At 45.1% G+C, this 22,993-nt stretch overlaps 1 protein-coding gene and 1 pseudogene across 10 annotated transcripts in view; both read right to left on the bottom strand.

Moving 5' to 3' along the window:
- Positions 1–22,993, bottom strand: part of ptprub (protein tyrosine phosphatase receptor type Ub) — an 833,961-nt gene that overhangs the window by 235,810 nt on the left and 575,158 nt on the right. For all 10 annotated transcript variants that reach the window (XM_068011591.1, XM_068011594.1, XM_068011592.1 and 7 more), the window contains one exon: positions 17,843–18,136. In XM_068011591.1, the coding sequence (XP_067867692.1) occupies positions 17,843–18,136 (294 nt within the window). The remainder of the gene's footprint in view (positions 1–17,842; positions 18,137–22,993) is intronic.
- On the bottom strand, positions 9,356–9,464 carry LOC137347370 (U2 spliceosomal RNA; annotated as a pseudogene).

The raw sequence follows: 22,993 nt of genomic DNA, 5'->3' as shown, positions 1-22,993 counted from the left end.
GGCCTACCAAGTCTGTGCCGACCATCAACCACCCATTTATACTAATCCTACACTAATTACATGTTCCTACCACATCTTCACCTGTCCCTATATTTCCCTACCACCTACCTATACTAGGGGCAATTTATAATGGCTAATTTACCTATCAATCTGCAAGTCTTTGGCATGTGGGAGGAAACTGGAGCGCCCGGAGGAAACCCACGCAGACACAGGGAGAACTTGCAAACTCCACACAGGCAGTACCCGGAATTGAACCCGGGTCGCTGGAGCTGTGAGGCTGCGGTGCTAACCACTGCGCCACTGTGCCATGTGGAATATGTATTTTGTAAATTTTTCATGTACATGCACTGGGTTTCTGAATTAAATTTCTCATCGCTGATAACACAGTGCTAGGGTGTTGGCACAGACACTACCAGGCCTCCTTAAATCAATTCCTTTCTGTCCTTTCCCAAAGGACTCTTGCAGGGCAGTGGCACCATAGCAACACCAGCCCCCTGTCGTCTAATCCAACTGTCATTCCAGCCCTACAACCCTCCGAGGACTCTGCGCTCCTCCAATTCTGGCCTCTTGCGCGTCTCTGATTTTAATCATTCCACCTTTGGTGACTGTGCCTTCAGCGACCTGGGTCCCAGGTTCTGGAATTCCCTGCCTAAACCTTTGCACCTCTCTAGCTTGATCTCCACCTGTTAAACGCTTCTTACCAAGCTTTTGGTCACCTGTCCTAATATGCTCAGTGTCAAATTTTGGCTGATAATCACTGCAGCGAAGCGTTTCGGGACATTTTACTACATTAAAGGTGCTATATAAAAGCAAATTGTTGTTGTACGTGTACCTGGCCAGTTAGTTACAGTGGGCCATTTGTATAACTATATTCTGCCTTCACTTACAGTAACCAGGCGATTACCTGAAAGATGGAGAGCAACAGATATTTAATTTTAAACAGCAAATGATCATAGTATTCACTATTCCACTAGAAATGATTTCAAGTCAAGATGATTTTTCCCTGATGGCATCTTTTGCACAGTCAATTTAGAGATAGCACCCTTCAGTTACTCACACAAGCAGGCCTTCATCCTAAGGCAGCTGTCTGGCTCTTTACCTAATTTGAAGCAGTAGCCACTAAAACTAGATGATGTTCAATCCATTCAGAGAGGCATTGCATAAAGCAAGTCTCTGCTTACTGCTGGAGGCTAAGATCCTGGCTCTTTCTAGCCCTGTGCATTCATATCTCAGAAATTCAGAGATGCTTGAAGATGTGGAATAATAGTCTAAAAAGATATTGAAATAAGTTTAGAGGGTGGTTTAATGGGTGTGTGTGGGGAGTGGTCATGGCAGGGGGAGAACAACATAAAGATGAAACCAAATGCAGTCAACATTTCAAAAAAAACATAGAATGCAAGAGAAAAAATTGCAGGCAACAATTAAGTGCACATATCTGAATGTGAGAAGTATTAGAAATAAGATATAAAAACTAAAAATGCTGAAAGCACTCAGCAGGTCTGGCAGCATCTGTGGACAGAGAAACAGGGTTAATGAAAATGACCTTTCATCAGAACTGGAAAAAGTTAGAGATGTGATAGATTTCAAGCAAGTACAGAGGCAGGGAAAAGTGGATAAATATGCATTTATAGCAGCTGGAAATGATGTTATAATGGTTGTGGCAACATGGCTGACTTCACGAGAATGGAATGAAGTCATTACACAGAGAGTACAGAACGCTCAGGAAGGATGGGGATGGGGGGGTGCAGGGGGGGAAGAGGGCGGGTAGAGGTGGGGTGATTCTTCATGCTCTCAATAATTAAGGACGCTGATTGGATGTCCCAGAGAAGACACAAAATCAAAGTTTGGCTTATTGTTTCAAGCAGGCAGGGTGAAAGCCCACAAACCCCACCAATAAAGAACAAGAGCAGTAATGTTGTGGGAACTGCTCGGCTTCCCTACAACCTGCACACCACCCTGATTTGGAACAACATCACTATTGCCTTATTATTACCAGGTCAGAATTCTGGAATTCCCCACCAAATATCGTTGTGGAAGCACCTGCACCACACAGACTGCAGCAGATCAAAGAGAAGCCACATCATTTTGGCTTTTCAGGGCAAATAGGAATGGACAAAAAATGCTAACGTACCCACATCACAAGAACAAATGAAAAGACCATTGTTCTTGACCGTTCACCTTGCCTGTTTGGATCGTGGGCATCCCTTTAAGTATCACCACAATTTTCTGCTTGCACCACCAACAGGTTAACACTCTCTGCAACCATCCAAATTTGTATTGCAAATAATGTTACAAATGGGCTGACCCACAAACACTGAATATTATTAGTACATTATAGTTCTGGTGAGCTTGGCACCAGCTCTTAACTATTTAGTACTGACTCAAACCAGGATAATGAATCTGCCTCAATATATTGAGATTCCCATCATAATATAAAAGCGGTGAAGCCTTTGGGGACTGGTCGCCACAACATGTTTACACTTAAGACCATCTGCAACCGGCACCGCAGAGAGACAGGGCCAGACTATAAGGCTTTAGAAAAACAGAGTAAGGGATGGAATGACAGCAATCAACTGGGAAATATTACTGAAGGATACAAATTAAAACTATTAATACCCAAGCTGAAGGTGGATTAATAGAACAATTAAAACAGTAAGAAAAACCAACTACAAAACGTACAAGGAGAAAGGAGGGAAAGAACACTAAAATATAGGAATTTGCTAACCAATGATTCTATGCAAAATAAAGACAGAAGAGAGATGATGCAATAAAAGAGCTGCCAATGGATCTACAAAGAGTGGCGCAGTGGTTAGCACCACAGCCTCACAGCTCCAGCAACCCGTGTTCAGTTCTGGGTACTGCCTGTGCGGAGTTTGCAAGTTCTACCTGTGACTGCGTGGGTTTTCGCCGGGTGCTCCGGTTTCCTCCCACAGCCAAAGACTTACAGGTCAATAGGTTAAATTGGCCATTGTAAATTGCCCCTAGTGTAGGTAGGTGGTAGGAGAATTGAGGGACGGTGGGGATGTGGTAGGGGACATGGAATTAATGTAGGATTAGTATAAATGGGTGGTTGATGGTCGGCAGACTCGGTGGGCCAAATGGCCTGTCTCAGTGCTGTATCTCTCTAATCATCAAAAGGCTACACAATTGGGTCGACAAGTGGAAATGAAATTTAACAGCGACAAACAATTGTAAATTAGTCAAAACACTGTACATAAATATACAGTGATAAAATTTCAATTGGTACAAAAAGACTTAGAAAGGGCCCCGAGATTAATGGTAGACACTTTAGTTTCACTGACATGGCAATGTGGCAAAGCTATTTTACAAAAAAAGCTAATAGAACATTGGAATATACAGCCACGGCAGTGGCCCAAAGGCCCTTAGAGGTTATACTATGGCTTCATCATGCACTAGTCAGATCACATTTGCAACAAAGTGTTAAAATTCTTATTGTTGCATCGTGCACACACAAAAAAATGCCAAGCATTGGAGGGGATTCAGAGAGGAGGATGATTCAACTTGAGGGTTGCCAACTCTGCTCAGATATATTCCTAGAGGTTGCATCACATGACCTCCTGCCCCAAACAACTATTTCCCCATCTCCAAAATTATTAAAACTAATAAATTGAAGTGTTCAAAGAAAATGAAAATAACAAAAAAAATTTTTTATTCATCTCCCCTATGAGTTTCCTTCTGGGATGCTCACTCTAATTCCTGGAGACTCCAGGACAATTCTGGAGTGTTGGCAACCTTACGCACTCCAGTGGAAATAGCTGTGAGGAAAGATTAGAGAAATCCAAATACTACAAAGCCTGTACAGAAGGTAGAACTATTCAAAGCATACCAAATATGATGATGATGCGGAAAAGGCAAATCCAGAATATTAACTCAAATTACGCCAAAAAAGTATGGTCAGAGGACATCAATTTAAAATTAGTAAAATCATTTAAAACAGATTTTAGGAAGAACTTTTTCCACTCAGAGAGTAACAAGTGTTTGGAATAATCTACATAGCAGAATAGTAAAGACAAAAAACCTTACGGCTGCTCAGAATGCAGCTGAATGTTTTATTGGGAGAGATAATTTACTAGAGGAGAAGGGTTTCAACAGGCTGACTGGCTTTTTCTTATGAGTTTTTTTTTTCCAAAATATACTTTATTCATAAAAATCTGTAAAAATGACATTGCCAAACAGTTTCCAAACAGCACCAAAAAATACAAACATTGCAAGGGAGATCAGCTTCCTTCAATACTGTCATGTGTATCTTCCCAACCCTTCCGTTTCACAATTGTCATGTCAATTACAGTTTTACATTTACAGCAATTGAGAATATTAACGATACAGTTCGAGGGGTTTCCATTGGATCCAGCCCCTCAGTCCAGCTTGGTGGGGGAACCTTACACTGTGGTCTTTCCCCATTGAGCCTTTGCTGCGGCTGCCCCAAGCTTTAGTGCGTCCCTCAGCACGTAGTCCTGGACCTTGGAATGTGCCAGTCTGCAACATTCGGTGGTGGACAACTCTTTGCGCTGGAAGACCAGCAAGTTTCGGGCAGACCAAAGGGCGTCTTTCACCGAATTGATAGTCCTCCAGCAGCAGTTGATGTTTATCTCGGTGTGCGTCCCTGGGAACAGCCCGTAGAGCACAGACTCCTGTGTTACAGAGCTGCTTGGGATGAACCTTGACAAAAACCACTGCATCTCTTTCCACACCTGCTTTGCAAAGGCACATTCCAGGAGGAGGTGGGCGACCGTCTCTTCCCCACCACAGCCAACGCGGGGGCACTGTGCGGAGGGGGCGAGACTTCGGGTGTGCATGAAGGATCTGACGGGGAGGGCCCTTCTCACCACCAGCCAAGCTACGTCTTGGTGCTTGTTTGAAAGTTCTGGTGATGAGGCATTCCGCCAAATGACTTTGACGGTCTGCTCGGGGAACCATCCGACAGGATCCACCGTTTCCTTTTCCCGTAGGGCCTTGAGGACATTCCGTGCAGACCACTGCCTGATGGACCGGTGGTCAAAGGTGTTTTTCCGCAGAAACTGCTCCACGAAGGATAGGTGGTACGGCACGTCCCAACTGCACGGAGCGTTCCGCGGCAATGTGACCAGGCCCATCCTTCGCAACACCGGGGACAGATAGAACCTCAGCACGTAGTGACACTTGAAGTTTGCGTACTGGGGATCTACACATAGCTTGATGCAGCCGCACACGAAGGTGGTCATCAGGATGAGGGCCACGTTGGGTACATTTTTCCCGCCCATGTCCAGAGATTTGAACATCGTGTCCCTCCGGACCCGGTCCATTTTAGATCCCCAGACGAAGCGGAAAATGGCTCGGGTGACTGCCACGGCGCAGGAGTGGGGTATGGGCCAGACCTGCGCCACGTACAGCAACAACGTGAGCGCCTCGCACCTGATGACCAGGTTCTTACCCACAATGGAGAGAGATCGCTGCCCCCACATGCCCAACTTTTGTCGTACCTTGGCTACTCGCTCCTCCCATGTTTTGGTGCACGCCCCGGCCCTTCCGAACCATATCCCCAGCACCTTCAGGTAATCTGACCTGACGGTGAAGGGGACAAAGGATCGGTCAGCCCAGTTCCCAAAGAACATGGCCTCGCTCTTGCCGTGGTTAACTTTGGCTCCCGAGGCCAGTTCAAACTGGTCGCAGATGCTCATCAGTCTGCGCACGGACAGCGGATCCGAGCAGAAGACGGCGACGTCATCCATGTACAGGGAGGTTTTGACCTGAGTGCCTCCGCTGCCTGGGATTGTCACCCCTCTTATGCTCGCATCCTTCCTAATAGACTCAGCAAAGGGTTCATTCAATACAGCAAACAAACAAGACCGGGGACAGAGGACAGCCCTGTCTGACTCCAGATTTGATCGGGAAACTTTCAGATTCCCACCCGTTGATTGACACTGCGCTACTGATGTTTGTGTAGAGCAGTTGGATCCAATTGCAGATTCCCTCCCCAAACCCCATTTTGGAAAGCACGTCCATCATGTAGGTGTGCGATATCCTGTCAAAAGCCTTCTCCTGGTCCAGGCTGATGAGGCAGGTGTCCACCCTCCTGTCCCGTACGTAGGCGATCGTATCCCTGAGTAGCGCGAGACTATCAGAGATCTTCCTGCCGGGTACAGTACAGGTCTGATCGGGGTGAATCACCAACTCCAGAGCAGACTTGACTCGACTGGCTATGACTTTGGACAGAATCTTGTAATCAACATTAAGCAGTGAGATGGGCCGCCAATTTCTGATTTCTGCCCTCTCCCCCTTCTGCTTGTAAATGAGGGTGATGATGCCTTTCCTCATGGATTCTGACATGCTGCCAGCCAGGAGCATACTCTCGTATACTTCCAGCAGGTCTGGGCCGACCCAGTCCCACAGGGCCGAGTACAACTCGACCGGTAAGCCGTCGCTCCCGGGAGTTTTACTCGTCTCGAAAGACTCGACGGCCTTTGTCAGCTCGTCCAGAGTTAGCGGCTTGTCCAGTCCCTCCCTCCTGCTGTCATCTAAGACCTCTGTGATAGATGACAGGAAGGACTGGGAGGCTCTGCTGTCTGTGGGCTTCGCGTCATACAGCCCAGCATAAAAGGATTTGCTGATCCTGAGTATGTCGGGCTGCGAAGACGTTACCGAGCCATCTTCTTCCTTCAGGCTGCTGATAACAGAGCTCTCTCTGTGTACCTTTTGGAAGAAGTAACGCGAGCACGTCTCATCCTGCTCGATGGAGCGGACTCTGGACCGGAAGATGATCTTGGAGGCCTCCTTGGCAAAGAGCGAGGCCTGCTGGCTCTTCACCTCTTGGAGGTCCTCCTTGACCTCGACCCCCATTGACTGCAACCGGAGTAGATTTTGCATAATTTTCTGGAGTCGGGACAGTTCCCTCTGTCTCTCTCTCGCCTTCTGAACACCTTTGTGGATGAAGAACCTCTTGATGTTCTCCTTAATCGCTTCCCACCAGTGAACTGGAGACTCAAAGAGGGGTTTCACGGTCCTCCAACCTTTGTAATCCCTTTTGAGTTCCTCAACGTTCTCTGGGGTCAGCAGTGTCGCATTGAGCTTCCACGTCCCTCTGCCAACCCGCTGGTCGTCCTGTAAGTGACAGTCGGCCAGTAAGAGGCAGTGGTCGGAGAAGAACACTGGCTTGACGTCGGTGGATCCGACCGTGACAGCACGGGACACAAACAGGAAGTCAATCCTGGAACGGGCAGACCCGTCCGATCTTGACCATGTGTATCTGCGCTGCGCTCCGTCTGCAGGTTTGCTGAAGACGTCGTGCAGTTTGGCATCCTTAACTGTTTCTATTAGGAATCTGGACGTAGCGTCCAGTTTGCTGTCGTCACTGCCGGATCGTCCAGCCGCATCGATGATGCAGTTGAAGTCACCGCCTAGGATGACCGGCCTGGACGTCGCCAGCAGCAGTGGGAGCTGCTGGAAGACGGTCAGCCGCTCGCTGCGTTGTACCGGGGCGTACACGTTGATCAACCGGAGCGGAGCGTTGTTGTACATCACGTCTGCTACGAGGAGGCGGCCGCCCACCACCTCCTTAACTTCGGAGATGGTGAAGTTACCTCCCCGCAGCAGAATACCCAGGCCGGAGGAACGGCAGTCATTACCCCCCGACCAGATCGATGGCCCGTGGGACCACCATCGCGACCACTGCCTGTAGGTGCTGAGGTGTGGTATTCCACACTCCTGCAGAAACAGTAGGTCAGCTTTGACCTTGGCAAGGTAATCCAAGGTTGAAACACATCGCGTAGTAGATTTAATGCTACGCACATTAATGGAAGCAATTCTTACACCCATTTTGTTTTCTAAAAATTAGTTGTTGCTTCCCATACCATTTGTCCTCGCTAGTCCCAGTCCTTCGGGATGTTCCTGCATACCCATCGTGTGCGCAAGCAGTTTCACGTTGGTTGGGCTCAGAAACCCTTCCTGATTTTTCCTGCAGGGTTTGTGCCGCTCGGGTGACATCGGGGGGGTCTTGTAGGCAGAGAGCGTTGGGTTGTCCTCAGCTGCTTCCATCTGTTCCTCCTCGAAAACATCACAGCTCCTGGTCTCCCGGAGCTCAGGTGCGCCAGACGTGTCTTTGCTCCCGGTGTCCCGGAGCTGAGATGCGTTGGCCACGTCGTTACGTGTGGGGCATTGGGATTGGGGCATGCCGGGCCCATCACAGCTTCCAGTGCCCGGGGGCTGGGATGCTTTATCATCCATCTCGGAGTTCTGCCGCCTCTTTTGAAGGGGCTGTCGTTCCAGCATTTCCCCGTCCAGTGAAGAGGAGTTGTTGCAGTCTGATTCAGAAGAGAGCCTCCTCTTGCCACTGGTTTGGGTGGTGGCTTTGGGATGTTTTTTCTTTGTGGTTTTCCTCTGGACCACTTGCCACTGACCTGTTTGTCCATCTGCTGCCTCCTCCTCCATTGATTCTGTCTGCGGAGGAGGGGTTTCCGGGCGCTGGGTAGGTGCTGGGTCGTTGGTTTCAGCCGCCTCCCCTTCCTTCTCAGGTTGAAGTTCCTCACTGCGGAGAAGGTTGCTGGTCTCCTTTCGAACAGCGGACGCCTTCGTCGAATCTTCTCTCGGCCTTTCCTTGGACCTTGCCGCCTGAGCATAGCTGAGGCAACGTTTGGGGCAGGTCTTGTAGAGATGGCCTGCCGCACCGCACAAGTTGCAACACTTAGTCTGCTTACAGTCCTTGGTCTGATGGCCTTCCTCCTTGCAGTTCTTGCAGACAACCGTGCTGCAGTTGGCTGCCATGTGACCAGATTTGCCACAGGTGCGGCAAACTCTGGGCTGCCCAGCGTAGACCAAGAAGCCTCGACTTCCCCCGATAGCGAAGCTGGAGGGAGGGTGGATGATGGCTCCACTGGGATCGACCTTCAAGGTCACCTTGACCTGCCGCTTGCTGGTCCAGATCCCAAAGGGGTCCTTGACATCAGTGCTGCTGCCGGCCACCTCGACGTACCTGGCGAGAAAGGTGAGTACATCCACCACCGGAACATGGGGGTTGTAGAGGTGAATCGTCACCACCCGGTCCCGTTGTGACGTAAGCGTGAAGAGCGGCTCCGCTGTGAGGATCGACAGTGGCGCCCGGTCCCATTTCTCCTTGAACGCCTTCAGGAACTTGATGCATCCCGCCACGTTCCGGAACGTCACGTCGAAGTATCCACTGCTGGGGAAATCCTGCAGGCAGAAAACGTCCGTCGCTTGAAATCCGCAGCAATCGAAGAGAATTTTCTTGATGAAGAAGGTGCGATCGACCGGTGCATCTCCTTCCTTGTCCTTCACGACCACCCGAACGGTGTTGCGCACTCCCTGGCCCGAAGCTCGAAAATTGGTTATAGCCATTTTACTCAAAGCTTCCCCAGGATCAAAAGGCAATGATCATGGTCTCTTCTCAATCAAATAAGCACTGATAAGAACAGATACTACACTTGATCTTAGCCAAAAGGCCGAGAAGCTTTTTCTTATGAGTGCTTCAGGAAGGTTACATCATGAATTGAGTCTTTCTAATCTCAGCATCTGTAATATTAGAAGGGTCAGTAACCAAATGATACATATTTAAGTCATTGCCAAAAAAATAATGGCAACATGATTTTTTTTTAAACACAGTAGGCAGGATTTTCTGTAGACTTCAGGACCCCACCGTCAAATGGGGGTCAGAAATCCACACTGTATGGGGAACAGTCACTCACCTGTGATTTTCCCAGAACTGGGAAATTAATGGCCAGAGGGTGGGCTCACTGTCCAATTAAGGGCGGTGGGAGGGCTCTCAAAGCTGGAGGGCCAATAGGAGGCTCTCCAGCTCGGAAGCAGCAGCAGGATGCCATGAAAAGTGAGGGAAAGGTTGCAGCATACAACTGAAGATACTGAAACAATGACCAAGAGCGCGCGCACACACATACGTAAGCCTCAAAGGGATACCCACTCAGCCACAGCCACTATTGCTGCATTTTGTAGTTTCGCAGAATTCCACCAGCTTTCAAGTAAGTTACTCAAATGTGAATAAAAGAAAGATTCTGATCTAATATGCTCCCATTTTAATGAAACCAACATCCCGTTCCACTGGGGAAAAAAAGACCTCGCCCCTTAAAAGAATTGAGTCAAGTAATAGCATTTCAGTTATCCCTAATGAATTCCAATCTTTTGATCCATCCAGCAATTATATTGATAACATTTTACTATAAATGCCTGCTGGAAGCAAACCCTTAAAATTTAACTAGACTGCAGTTGTTGGAGTATAAAAAATGGGCATTTAACGCTGTGATGGCACACCTATAAATAATGAAGACATCTTTAATATAAAAGAGTTGTGATATCAGTACAATAAATAATTAGTACAAAGTTCAGTAAATTTGAAACTTATAAATATTTGATCAGATAGTGTAACATGATTTATTAATATGTGATAAACACTCATTTATGTAGGGCTATTAAATTTTGGTTCCATTGTGAAAAGTTTCTCTTCGTGCTGTGTTATCTTGGATTCTCATGTGGATTATTCTAAAAACCAATGAACATTAAATTGTAGGTATGCATTCTGAAGATTCATTTATGTCACTATGTCTTTGCATCATTGCAAAGGGAAATTTGTCCTTTTAAGTGTCCAATATATTACTATCGGTGCACAGTTTGTTTAAAAGAATATTTATATACTGTTAAGTTATTTATAAAACATTTATTAGAAGCTTAACATTAAAAAGGGTATGAATTTGCATTGATTTTAATCAATTTTGAAAATTGCTACAACTAGGTGAGAATGGTGTCTGGGGGTCCTTTTCAGCCTTTACCTGGTCTTACTGGAACAGGATTTAATTTTAAATACACCATGTTTTGAGCTTCCGCTTGGTGAATCCTTGTTCACCGCTTTCCAATTATAAGGCTTAGTAACAAGCACACACAGGCTTTCTTAGATTTAAAGAAAAGTGAAATTTATTAAACAAAGTAAAAACTCTAATTCGGTTAACGCCTACGGATACACACTGTGCCCCACGCTAGCATGCATACGTGAGGCACATGCAAATAGAGGCAGAAAAGAGAAGAAAAAATAAAGTGGAGAGGTTTGAGGCAATATCTGAAGAGTTTCTTGTTACTGTGCTTCGAGTTCACTGTAGTCCTTTTGTAGGTAGTTCTTGCTTTTCGTTGAGGCCCAGTATTCTTCTTAAACCTTGTTCACTGTCGGAGACTTTTCTCTCTTGGGGTTCCTGTGCCTTCAATGGATTCCAAAGCTGGTGAGAAAGAGATGAGCAGACAGGAGAGGCTGCAGCGAGCCAGCCATGAGAGGCCTTTTCAGTCCAGGAGCAAACAGCTTTCGGCGTTCAAAACTCTGTGGCAAGTTCAAATTCAAAAAAACTCAGGTGGCCCAGCAGGTTAGTCACGTGAATAGCTGGTGTGACCTCGTCCATTTGTGTATTCGGTGATTTTAGCAGTTAACCTGGAATGCGAGCTCCTCCACTCTCAACGTCTGGTAATCAAAAGTCCATTGTGGATTAAATTGGAGCAGGGTGTAGCCCCTTTGTCCATTCCAAGTACTGTTAATATGCAAAAAAAAAAGTCTCTCCAGCCAAGGATCCATTGTGGATTTTTTTAACGAGTTCTTTCTTCACTCCAGTAACAGTTTAAAATTAATGTTCAGGTGGCGAAATTAATATTCCTCATTCTTGGCAGGTGGGGGCCTGCATGACAAAATTGATAGCAATAGGATTCAAATTCTTTTGTAAGTGGTGTTAATTAAAAATTAATACCCAACACTAAGCAATATTGCCATTTATCTGATCAGGGTGCTGCAGTTACTGCTTCTCTGAATGAACAACACCCAGCTGTACCTCACCATCATCTCTCTAGACGCCTCTATGTTATAGGTTTGGTTCTGTATGCTGCCACTGTATTGAATCTAGCCACAGAGGTTCTCAGCCTGTATTAATATTTATTTCATAACTATATACATTTCACGCAAGCCTGTGTGACTCCTTCAAAAGCCATGCTGTATCTGTCCTAGAGTCCCTCCCAGATGTTCTCTTACATCATCATGGTGGGTGGTATTCTTTGCACTCTCTCAAGACTAACCCATTCAGACCCTTATACTGCACTCCACTGTTGCTAAATTATCAGAATGCTTGTCTGACATCCAGTACTGGCTGAGCAGAAATTTCCTCCAATTAAGTATTGTGAAGACCGAAGCCATTGTCTTTGGTCCTCACTACAAGCTCTGTCCCCTAGCCACCAGCTCCATTTCTCTCTCTGGCAACTGTCTGAGGCTGAACCTTGGTGTTATATTTGACCCCGCTATGTGCTTCCGACCACATGCTATCACTAAGACTGCCTATTTCCACCTCCGTAACATTGCCTGATTCCATCCCTACCTCAGCTCATATGCTGTCCAAATCTTCATCCATGCCTTTGCGCCCTCTGGGCTTGACTATTCCTAGCCAGCCTCCCACATTCTACCCTCCGTAAATGTGAGGTCATCCAACAGTTTTCTGCCCATGTCCTAACTTGCACCAATCCACCCATCACCCCTGTGTTCGCTGGTCTACGCTAGCTCCTGGTCAAGCAACGCCTTGGATTCTAAAATTCTCGTTCTCAATTCCCTCCATGGCCTTGCCCCTCCTCACCTCTGTAATCCCCTCCAGCCACATAACCCTCATATCTGCGCTCATCTAATTCTGGCCTCTTAAGCGTCCCTGATTTTAATAGCTTCAGCATTAGTGGCCATTCCTTCAGCTGTCTTGGCCCTAAGCTCTGGAACATCCTGCCTCCACCTTTCCTCTAAGATGCTCCTTAAAACCTACCTCTTTGACCAAGTTAATAGCCATCTACCCTAATATCACCTGATGTGGCTCATCTTCAAATTTTGTTTTATAACCCTCCTGTGAAGCATCCAGATATATTTTACTATGTTAAAAGTGCTATATTAATATAAGCTGTTGTTGATTATTACTCTATTACAAATCTTTAATTCCGTTTTTAAAGGATTGTTTTGAGATTTACATTTTAATTTGGACTGTACAATATTATGAGGTAGCTTATTGCAAACACAGAGATTGAGACGTTATTTTGGAAACATCGCCAATGGAGAAGCAAATCATCACTTAAAAGATTGAGAAAGAAAAGCTGTGCAGTATTTGTGACAACAGAGACTCCGAGTGAAGAACACCAAGTATAACTGAGAGCTGAACAAACATTCAAGCACTTAAGCTCCCTGGGTGCTGAGGAATGCGATCTCAACTGGGTGACTGTAGGAAGGAAAGAGATCTTGATAAAGAAGCTTTCTTCTCACATTACACAAGCATGGATTCTGGAAGGCAGCCAAAGAATGACATCCAGTGCAATGACAGAGATTAAAGCCTGGCTACCCGACCCGAACAGACATTTTGGGTTTGGGTCGGGTCGGGTCTATATTCTGAGTCCAGCATTCGGGCTCAGGTCGGGTCAGGCTGGACAGTGCTGCTTCTGGGAAGTCACGGAATCAGGCTTACCCATGATTCCCCACAACTCCATCTGCAGGAATAGCCTGCTGCTGGAACGGATGAAGGATATTTGTGTAGGGTCAGGAGAGGCGTGAAAAAAAAAAAATCAAAGGACTCGGGCGCGGGTCGGGTTGGGTTTTAATTTTATACCTGAGCCAGGCTTTAATGGAGATGTCCAGAGTTGGACATCCAGACATCCCAACCAAACAGATAATGAAAGATGGGTGGGGGGGGTGGAAGAGAGAGGTTTGTGGAAAGTGGGGGGTGGGGAGGACCAGATCAAATTGGAAGCAAAACATATATATAAAACAATTGACATTTATGGTCACTCTCTATTCTTGGCAGGAGGAACTCAGTTGGCATAAATCCTAGAACCACACTAGTGCCTATATCATCACATCCAATGTCAACAACCAAAAGTTGTCCGTGCCATTCTGATTTAGTTGGCTTCTTTGAAAAGTGATGAAAGCCAATTCTCCTGTTATATTACATCATCGATCTCTCCATTTAACAAGGGCAAATGTTTCTCATTCCTCTTCAGAGCATACTACCTATTCAAGTCATTTTCATTCCCATCACCTTTTTCTCCTGCTTAAAACGTTAGATAAGTGATAACGTTGAGGGTTTGCATGCCTATGGAAAGCTGCCCCCATGAAATCATCATCCTGTTAAATGAACGAACATTTATACAGAGCTGTTTACAACATCTGGACATCTCAAAGTATTTCGCAGCTAATGAAGTATTTTTGAAGTGTAATCGGCGTTGGAATGTAGAATTATCACCAGTCACATGGAGCAGGGACTATGCCTGTAATTCTTTGCAAAGAAATAATGCTACAGACCTGCAGATGGCTCCCCGAATAGAGTCAGTGGGCAAATGCATCACCCAGTGTGGCAATGAGCCACTTAAGCCAGGAAGCTCCAGGCTTGATCTCGGCAAATGCTCATTTTTGTTATCTAGGAATTGGATATTTAATTGAAGAGGAGATTTTTGCAGGGCAAGAGAGAAAGAGCAGGGGAGTGGAACCAATTGGCTAGTTCTTTCACAGAGCCAGCACAGGACTGATGGGCCAAATGGCCTCCCTCTGTGCTGTACGATTCTATAATTTTAGGACTTCATGTGATACACTGTGTGGAATTGGATGAGGAAATGAGGATCGTTTACACAATTTATCAAGGTTTCTGCAGAAGTTATAGCAACCGATGTGGAAATTCCCAATGCTGATCCTGGAAAGTGTGTATATGTTGGCGTGTGCAGGTCTGTACATGGGCACACACATGCTCGCATGATCAGTGATGCACTTTGGTGTGCATGCGTCAGAGTCAGGGTGTGTGTGTCCCTGGGTGCGCGCGTTGTATGTGGGACATGCATCAGTGTAACTGTGATGCCCTCCACAATTGAACTGCCTGCTGAAACTCACTTTCTAATATTAGTGAGGAATGGCCAGCTGATCAGGGGACCGGAAGCCTGAGGGTGATGGGAGGACAGTATTGGAAAAAAAAGCTTATAATTGCTGGAGTTCTAACTAAAAGCAAACAAGCCCCACTCTAATCGGGGATATAAAGAAAATGAGAAATGTTCACAATAACTAAGCATTACAAACAAATACATTTGCTTGAGATCTCTTTCAAGAGATGCACAAGTGTCTGTTGAACTTAGTGTTTTCATCTTTCAAGTAGCTTTGTTTTTGTGAAGTGCAGTCCTTTGTCTCTTGGATTGCAGCTGTGCTACACAGGAGATGAACAGAAAGTTAAGGAAACAGGATCAAAGCAAGATTTCAAAGGGCTGCTTTCTCAGAGAAGCCACAGTAAACTGAAGCAGTTCACTTATCCTGAGGACCGGTACAATACCTACACTTTCTAGGTTGCTTGCACACCTGCAGTTCCCAACACACAAAAAACAAACATTATTTTGTCAGCGTAGCAAAATCGAAATCAATCACAACGCAAAGCTGACGGGCAGATAAAAAGAGTGCAATACCGTGCTAATACAACACTCTAAAACTGCAGTGTCCCATCATTGCTACACTTCCACCCTCGCCACATACAGGCACACATCTAGCTCACGCAACTGCCTTCCCCCTCCAGCAACCTCTCAGAACCTTACAGTACAGAAGGCATACATTCAGACAGCCCATAGTGCCTGTGTTGACTCTTTGAAAGAGCTATCCAATTTGTCTGACTCAGAGTCATAGAGAGAGATACAGCACTGAAACAGGCCTTTCGGCTCACCGAGTCTCTGCTGACCAACAACCACCCATTTATAATAATCTTACATGAATCCCATATTCCCTACCACATCCCCACCATTCTCCTACCACCTATCTACACTAGGAGCAATTTACAATGGCCAATTTACCTATCAACCTGCAAGTCTTTGGCTGTGGGAGGAAACCGGTGCTAACCACTGCGCCGCCCTGGACTTCTTACACTTTCCCCACACCCCTGCAAATTTTTCCTTTTCAAGTAAATATTCAATTTCCATTTGAAAATTACTACTTGATCTGGTGGCGCAGTGGCTAGCACCGCAGCCTCACAGCTCCAGCGACCCGGGTTCGGTTCTGGGTACTGCCTGTGCAGAGTTTGCAAGTTCTCCTTGTGACTGTGTGGGTTTCCTTTGGGTGCTCTGGTTTCCTCCCACATGCCAAAAGACTTGCGGGTTGATAGGTAAATTGGCCATTGTTTAAAAAATTGCCCCTAGTGTAGGGTAGGTAGGTGGTTGGAGAATTGAGGGAAGGTGGGGATGTGAGAGGGAAAATGGGATTAATGTAGTATTAGTATAAATGGGTGGTTGATGGTCGGCGTGGACTCGTTGAGCCGAAGGGCCTGTTTCGGTGCTGTATCTCTCTATGACTCTATCTGCTTCCAATACCCTGTGAGTGCCTAGATTCTTAGCTAGAACTAAGAAAGTGTGCTACAGTGAGGAGTATATATACCCTAGTGGCATGAGTTCTGTAGATTATGAAATTGAAGTTCGATACCTCTTTGCCAGTTATGATTCTGGTGACTTACAACCCCTTCTGAAGCTCTTGCTGTGAGTAAGGATAGAGACTCTGGGGTCAATTTTCATTTGTGGCACAGATGTGCCTCACCCTCTGTTAAGAAATTTAAAGACCTCACCAGAGCAGGAAAGGTGACTCCCCATCACATCTTTCTTACAGCTCTGCAACACCAAACCTCAGCTTCAGCAATCCTTCCTTCATCTACTTCACCAGCCTTTCTTCTAATCACAACAGACAACTTTACTACACCTCCTTCTACTTTCACTCACACACTCTACACGTGCTACTTCTCTTGAAACAACTTAACCTGTTTGCCCTCACCTGCTGCTTTTCCTCTCAGCTTGCACACTATGTTACACTGCTTCACAGCCCTTTAAAATGGACCTCATATTTGGCTGGGACCCTGTAGGCCCATGGATATTGGACCCTGCCTAAATTAAAATCTGCCCAAAATTAAATGGGCCAGCTCCAAAAGTAAGTCCTCCGTTATTTTGCTGCAATTTTACTGCCACTATCGTCTCTTTTAGAGGAGAGCACACAGAGTTAGAGTGTCGAAAATCAGCTCTTACGTGTATAATGCTAGCAGCATAACACCTTACAAGTTTTGCAAACCATCCCATAAGTGGGTCCTCAGCAATATTCTTTTCAGGCCAATTCTGGCTTTCATTACCAGGACCTTGGGTCTCAACAATCTCGCACTTCCATTCTTCTTTCTTTTTGCCATCATTACAAGATTCTTGAATTGCAGTGTGTACACTGCACAGCTGAATACTAATTGCAATGTCGGAACAACTGACAGGATGCAAAGTGTTCTGGGTCATCTCCACTCCTATACCTACTTCACACATTTTTGAGCTATCCATTTTTAAAGCTATCATATTGACAAGAATTAGGAAGCATAGGAAATATAGGAATAGGAGTAGACCATTCAGCCCCTTGGACCTGTTCCGCCATTTAATTTGATCATGCCAATGTTTAGCAACCAGAATGCTCTCGCACAGGCTGTTCGCACGTTAACCCCTTTAAATGACTACATGTGCGTGGCCATGCAAAAAATGTAAAGGTTCCACACTCGTAACCAAATCGCCCGTGCACTACAAAATAAAAATTAGAGGGTATGTTGATCGTGGCTGATCTGTATTTTAACTCCATCTACATCTCTTGGTTCCAAAATCTTTAATACCCTTGCCTTTGCCTAACAAAAATCTATCAATTAATCTGCAGTCATAACTAATGAGCCTTAATCATAGGATGTTCAATGAAAAAAAAAGGAAACAAGCTAAGAAATTCTGAAGATTCAATGATATCAGTTTTTGCATACTTTGTGATGCGCTTGTCAAACAAAATGATTAAAAGTAGAAATGAACCTACCTGCGCATTTAGTTTTGCTGATGAGTCGGGGTCCCGGCCTTCCTGTCCCTCCCTCGCCAGGCCGAGTCAATAAGACAGTGATCTGGTATTCAGAGTCTGGGTCGAGGTGCCACAGCTTATAGTTTAGATTGTTGACAGCTTGGACTTCTGACCATGATCCTGAGGTCACCGTGTATTCAATCTCTTTGCGAATAACAGGGCCGTCTCCAAATATCGAGTTGGCATTTAGGTGCACAATCAGGTATGTCGAGCCAGCACGGATCAACTGGGGCGGGGCAGCTGGCATCGGAGGTTCTAAACAGGGCAGAAGACAAAAATGTATTTGCTTTATTCACATTTTTTTTTCTATCAACTTAATCTTAAGAACAAGAATCGCAATCTGGTTGAAGCTCACAGATGTCTGGGATGATCCCTGATTTATCACAGTCATGCACTTGATTCCCGATCAGAATTACATGCATCTAAGTCTCAGATCCATGTGTCAGTCAAAATCCCTCACCTCAGCTGGATGGATCTTGTTCATTCTCAATTGTACGATGTTAAGTAAGGTGCTACTTGTCTTGGGAAGAGGTGCTGACACCAATCTGGCAAAATTACCTTTTTTTTCCTTTAACTTTCACCCATCCCCTCCAGAAAACATTGACTCTTGCAGGGGATGAACCCAATGGGCACCAGCTGTTGCCCCAATACATCGGCTAGGTGGCCGTGAGCTCAGACAATGGCTTTGCCGAGCCATTTTAACATGGAGAACATTGCAGCTTGACTCTGTCCCGATGCCAGCTTTCTAGTAAGATCCAGTGGTTGTAAATTGGAACAGGAAACTTTGCCTGTTTTATTTTTCTCCTCTTTACCCCAGGTGGAGCCTAAATCACCATGCAGCATAGACCAGTGTTCAACCCAGATGCCTTCCTCGTTCCAACTGAGACACTGGACATTGACCACATTTATTTTGCATGTAAAAGGAAAAATCAGATTGGCAATAGTAGCCTGGATGAGGAATTCATTGAATGTTTTCAAGATAGTTTCTTAGAGCAGCACATTCTGGAACCAACCAGGGAGCAGGTTATATTAGATTAGTATTGTGTAATATGACAAGATTAATGATCTCAGAATAAAAACATCTCTCAGTAGCAACTACAATATGATTGAATTTTACATCCAGTTTGAAAGAAAAAAGAATGGGTCTAAGACTAGTATTTTAAACTTAAATAAGGGCAACTATGTGGGCATGAAAGCTGAGCTAGCTGAAGTGAACTGAGCTACTAGGCTAGAAGATGGATCAATAGAGAAGCAGTGGCAGACATTTAAGGGGATATTTCAGAATACTCAGATTAAGTATATTCCTACTATAAAGAAAAATTCTAAGGGGAGGACCCGCCATCTGTGGTTAACTAAAGAAGTTAAGGAAAGCATCAAACTTAAGGAAAAAGCATATAATTGCGCAAAGATGAGTGGCAGGTCAGATGATTGGTCAGAATATAAAGAACAGCAGAGAATGGCTAAAAGGTTAATCAGGAGAAAGAAATTAGAGTATGAGAGGAAGTTAGCCAGAAATGTAAAAATGGATAGCAAGGGTTTCTACAGGTATTTAAAAAGGAAAAAAGTAAAGTGCGTGTTTGTCCTCTAGAGAGTGAGAATGCGGAGTTAATAGTAGATAATAAGGAAACGGCAGATGAAATGAACAAATATTTTGCTTCTGTCTTCACTATACAGGGTACAAAAAAACATTCCATTAATAGCTATAACTAGGTGGAAGGAAGAAAGGAGCTTGGTGAAATTACAATCACCAGGAAAGTGCTACTGAACAAACTGATGGAGCTGTGGTCTGACAAGTCGCTGGGTCCTGATGGACCTAGGGTCTTAAAAGAGGCGGCTAATGAGGTAATAGATGCTCTGGTGTTAATTTCTCAAAATTCGCTAGATTCTGGAAAGGTTCCATCAGACTAGAAAATAACAAATATAACCTCTCCATTCAAGAAAAGGGGTAGGCAGAAAAGAGTTAACAAGAGGTCAGTTAGCTTGACGTCTGTCGTGGGGAAAGTGTTAGAATTGATCATTAAGGAGGCGAGAGGTGCGCACTTAGAAAAACTCAAGGTAATCGGCAATAGTCAGCATGGTTTTGTGAAAGGGAAATCATGTTTAACCAATATATTGGAGTTCTTTGAAAGAATAACATGAACTGTGGATAAAGGGGAGCCTATTGACGTACTGTACTTGGATTTCCAGAGGCATCTGACAAGGTGTCAGAAAAGATTATTGCATAAAGTAGGAGCGCATGGTGTTGTGGGTAACGGACAGATGATTGGCTGTCTGACAGAAAACAGAGATTATGCATAAATATGTCCTTTTCTGATTGGTAGGAGGTGACGAGTGGAGTCCCGCAGGGGTCTGTGCTGGGGCCTCAACCTTTTACAATTTATATCAATGACTTAGATGAGGGGAGCGATGGCATGGTAGCTAAATTTGCAGATTACACAAATATAGGAAGGAAAGTATGTTGTGAAGAGGACGTAAGGAGGTTACAGACTGATATAGATAGGTTGAGTGAGAGGGCAAAAATCTGGCAGATGGAGTATAATGTGGGAAAATGTGAAGTTGTTCGCTTTGGCAGGAAGAATAAAAAAGCAGAGTATTACTTAAACGGAGAATTACTGCAGAATTCTGAGGTGCAGAGGGATCTAGGTGTTCTAGTGCATGAGTCACAAAAAGTTAGTATGCAGGTACAGCAAGTAATAAAGGTGGTGAATGAAATGCTATCCTTTATTATGAGAGGAATTGAAAATAAAAGTAAGGATGTTATGCTTCAGTTATACAGGGCTTTGGTGAGACCACATTTCAAATACTGTGTGCAGTTTTGGTCTCCTTATTTAAGGAAGGATGCAAATGCATTGGAGACGGTTTAGAGGAGGTTAACTAGATTGATACCTGGAATGAGCAGGTTGTCTTATGAGGAAAGGTTGGACAGACTGGGCTTGTTTCCACTGGAGTTTAGAAGAGTGAGGGGAGACTTGATTGAAGTATATAAGATGCTGAACGGTCTTGACAAGGTGGATGTGGAAAGGATGTTTCCTCTTGTGGGCGAGTCCAGAACTAAGGGGCACTGTTTTAAAATTAGGGGTCGCCCTTTTAGGACAGAGATGAGGAGAATTTTTTTCTCTGAGGGTTGAGAGACTTTGGAACACTCTGCCTCAGAAGGTGCTGAAAGTGGGATCATTGAATATTTTTAAGGCGGAAGTAGATAGATTCTTGTTAGGCAAGGGAAACAAAGGTTATCAGGGATAGATGGGAGTGTGGAATTTGAAACACAAACAGATCAGTCATGATCTTATTGAATGGTTGAGCAGGCTAGAGGGGCCGAATGGCCTACTGCTGCTTCTAATTCGTAAATTCGTATCAACTCTGCTATTGGAGGTGCCTCATTCCCTCTTCTAACTAGTGGACTGTAAAGTGTTATTTGCTAAAGCTATGGTGAATTTGTTGAAAGGAAGACAGACAGACTTGCATTTACATAATGCCTTTCATGACCTCAGGACATTCCAAAGTGCTTTTTAAAGTGTCATCACAACTGTAATATTGGAAACACAGTAGTCAATTTGCACACTAAGTTCCCACAAACAGCAATATAAGAAAATCTGTTTTTAGTGGTGTTGGCTGAGGGATAAATATTGGACAGGACACTGGAGAGAGCTCCTCCGCTCTCCTTTGAATTTGCGTTATGGAATCTTTTATATCCGCCTGAGAAGGCAGACGGGGTCTTGGTTTAACGTCTCATTTATCTTTCCAAATGAAGGAGAAGGTCTGGCGGAAAAATGCTGACACAATGGAGAGAAAAATGCAATCAAATACTGGAATAACTCATAGGCTCACTGGAAAACTAGCATGCCCACCCCAAGATCATAGGTGCATTGATCTTATACCTCACCCCCATCTCTCCTCCACCACAGAAAACTTAAACAATCACAAATTGGATCCTATTTTCTAGCTTTAATATACCTTCATTTTGATGCTTTTACATATAATGGAGCTTTGAAAGCACAATATCAATAATGGACTGAATCAAAATTCTCCTTTCCTAATGCAACCACTCTGTCCCATTCAAGCAGCTTAGTCAATGCTCTTGCACGCACAGAGCACTCCTCTCACTGTTCTGACTGCATTAAGTTCTTAAGGATCTCAATTCACAAGCCAAGAAAATAAGGTCTCCACTATTTTCCCCCAAATTTAAAAATCTTCTTCCTTATTGTTCTACTTCATGTTGTATTTTTCATTGCACATCAACTGAATTATCACTGGAAAACATATTAAAATATAACTGCAATTCTTGCAGTGTAAACTAGATAAGTTTATGGAGAAAGGGGATTGAATATGAATGTCAGTCTTTCCCTCTTGTGGTGCAAGGATTAAGATATCGAAGTAATATTTACCCCGATCTCCTGTCATAACTTCAGCGGATGTAGGGTTGCCAAAGCGCCAGGATTACCTTGGAGTAACTCAGTACCTTGCTCTATGGCAGCGAGGCCTGGACAACATATGTCAGCCAAGAGCAACGTCTCAATTCATTCCATCTTCGCTGCCTCCGGAGAATACTTGGCATCAGGTGGCAGGACCGTATCTCCAACACAGAAGTCCTCGAGGCGGCCAACATCCCCAGCTTGTACACACTACTGAGTTAGCGGCGCTCGAGATGGCTTGGCCATGTGAGCCACATGGAAGATGGCAGGATCCCCAAAGACACATTGTACAGCGAGCTCGCCACTGGTATCAGACCCACCGGCTGTCCATGTCTCCGCTTTAAAGACGTCTGCAAACGTGACATGAAATCCTGTGACATTGATCACAAGTCGTGGGAGTCAGTTGCCAGCTTTCGCCAGCGCTGGCGGGCAGCCATAAAGACGGGGCTAAAATGTGGCAAGTCGAAGAGACTTAGTAGTTGGCAGGAAAAAAGACAGAGGCGCAAGGGGAGAGTCAACTGTGCAACAGCCCCGACAAACAAATTTCTCTGCAGCACCTGTGGAAGAGACTGTCACTCTAGAATTGGCCTTTATAGGCACTCCAGGCGCTGCTTCACAAACCACTGACCACCTCCAGGCGCGTATCCATTGTCTCTCGAGATAAGGAGGCCAAAGAGAGAACTGCTAGGAGTAAATCACG

This window comes from Heterodontus francisci, chromosome 31 (genome assembly GCF_036365525.1).
Source record: "Heterodontus francisci isolate sHetFra1 chromosome 31, sHetFra1.hap1, whole genome shotgun sequence".
Lineage (NCBI taxonomy): Eukaryota > Metazoa > Chordata > Chondrichthyes > Heterodontiformes > Heterodontidae > Heterodontus > Heterodontus francisci.
The sequence above is the reverse complement of the archived record's forward strand: the minus strand, read 5'-3'. Positions and strand labels throughout refer to the sequence as shown.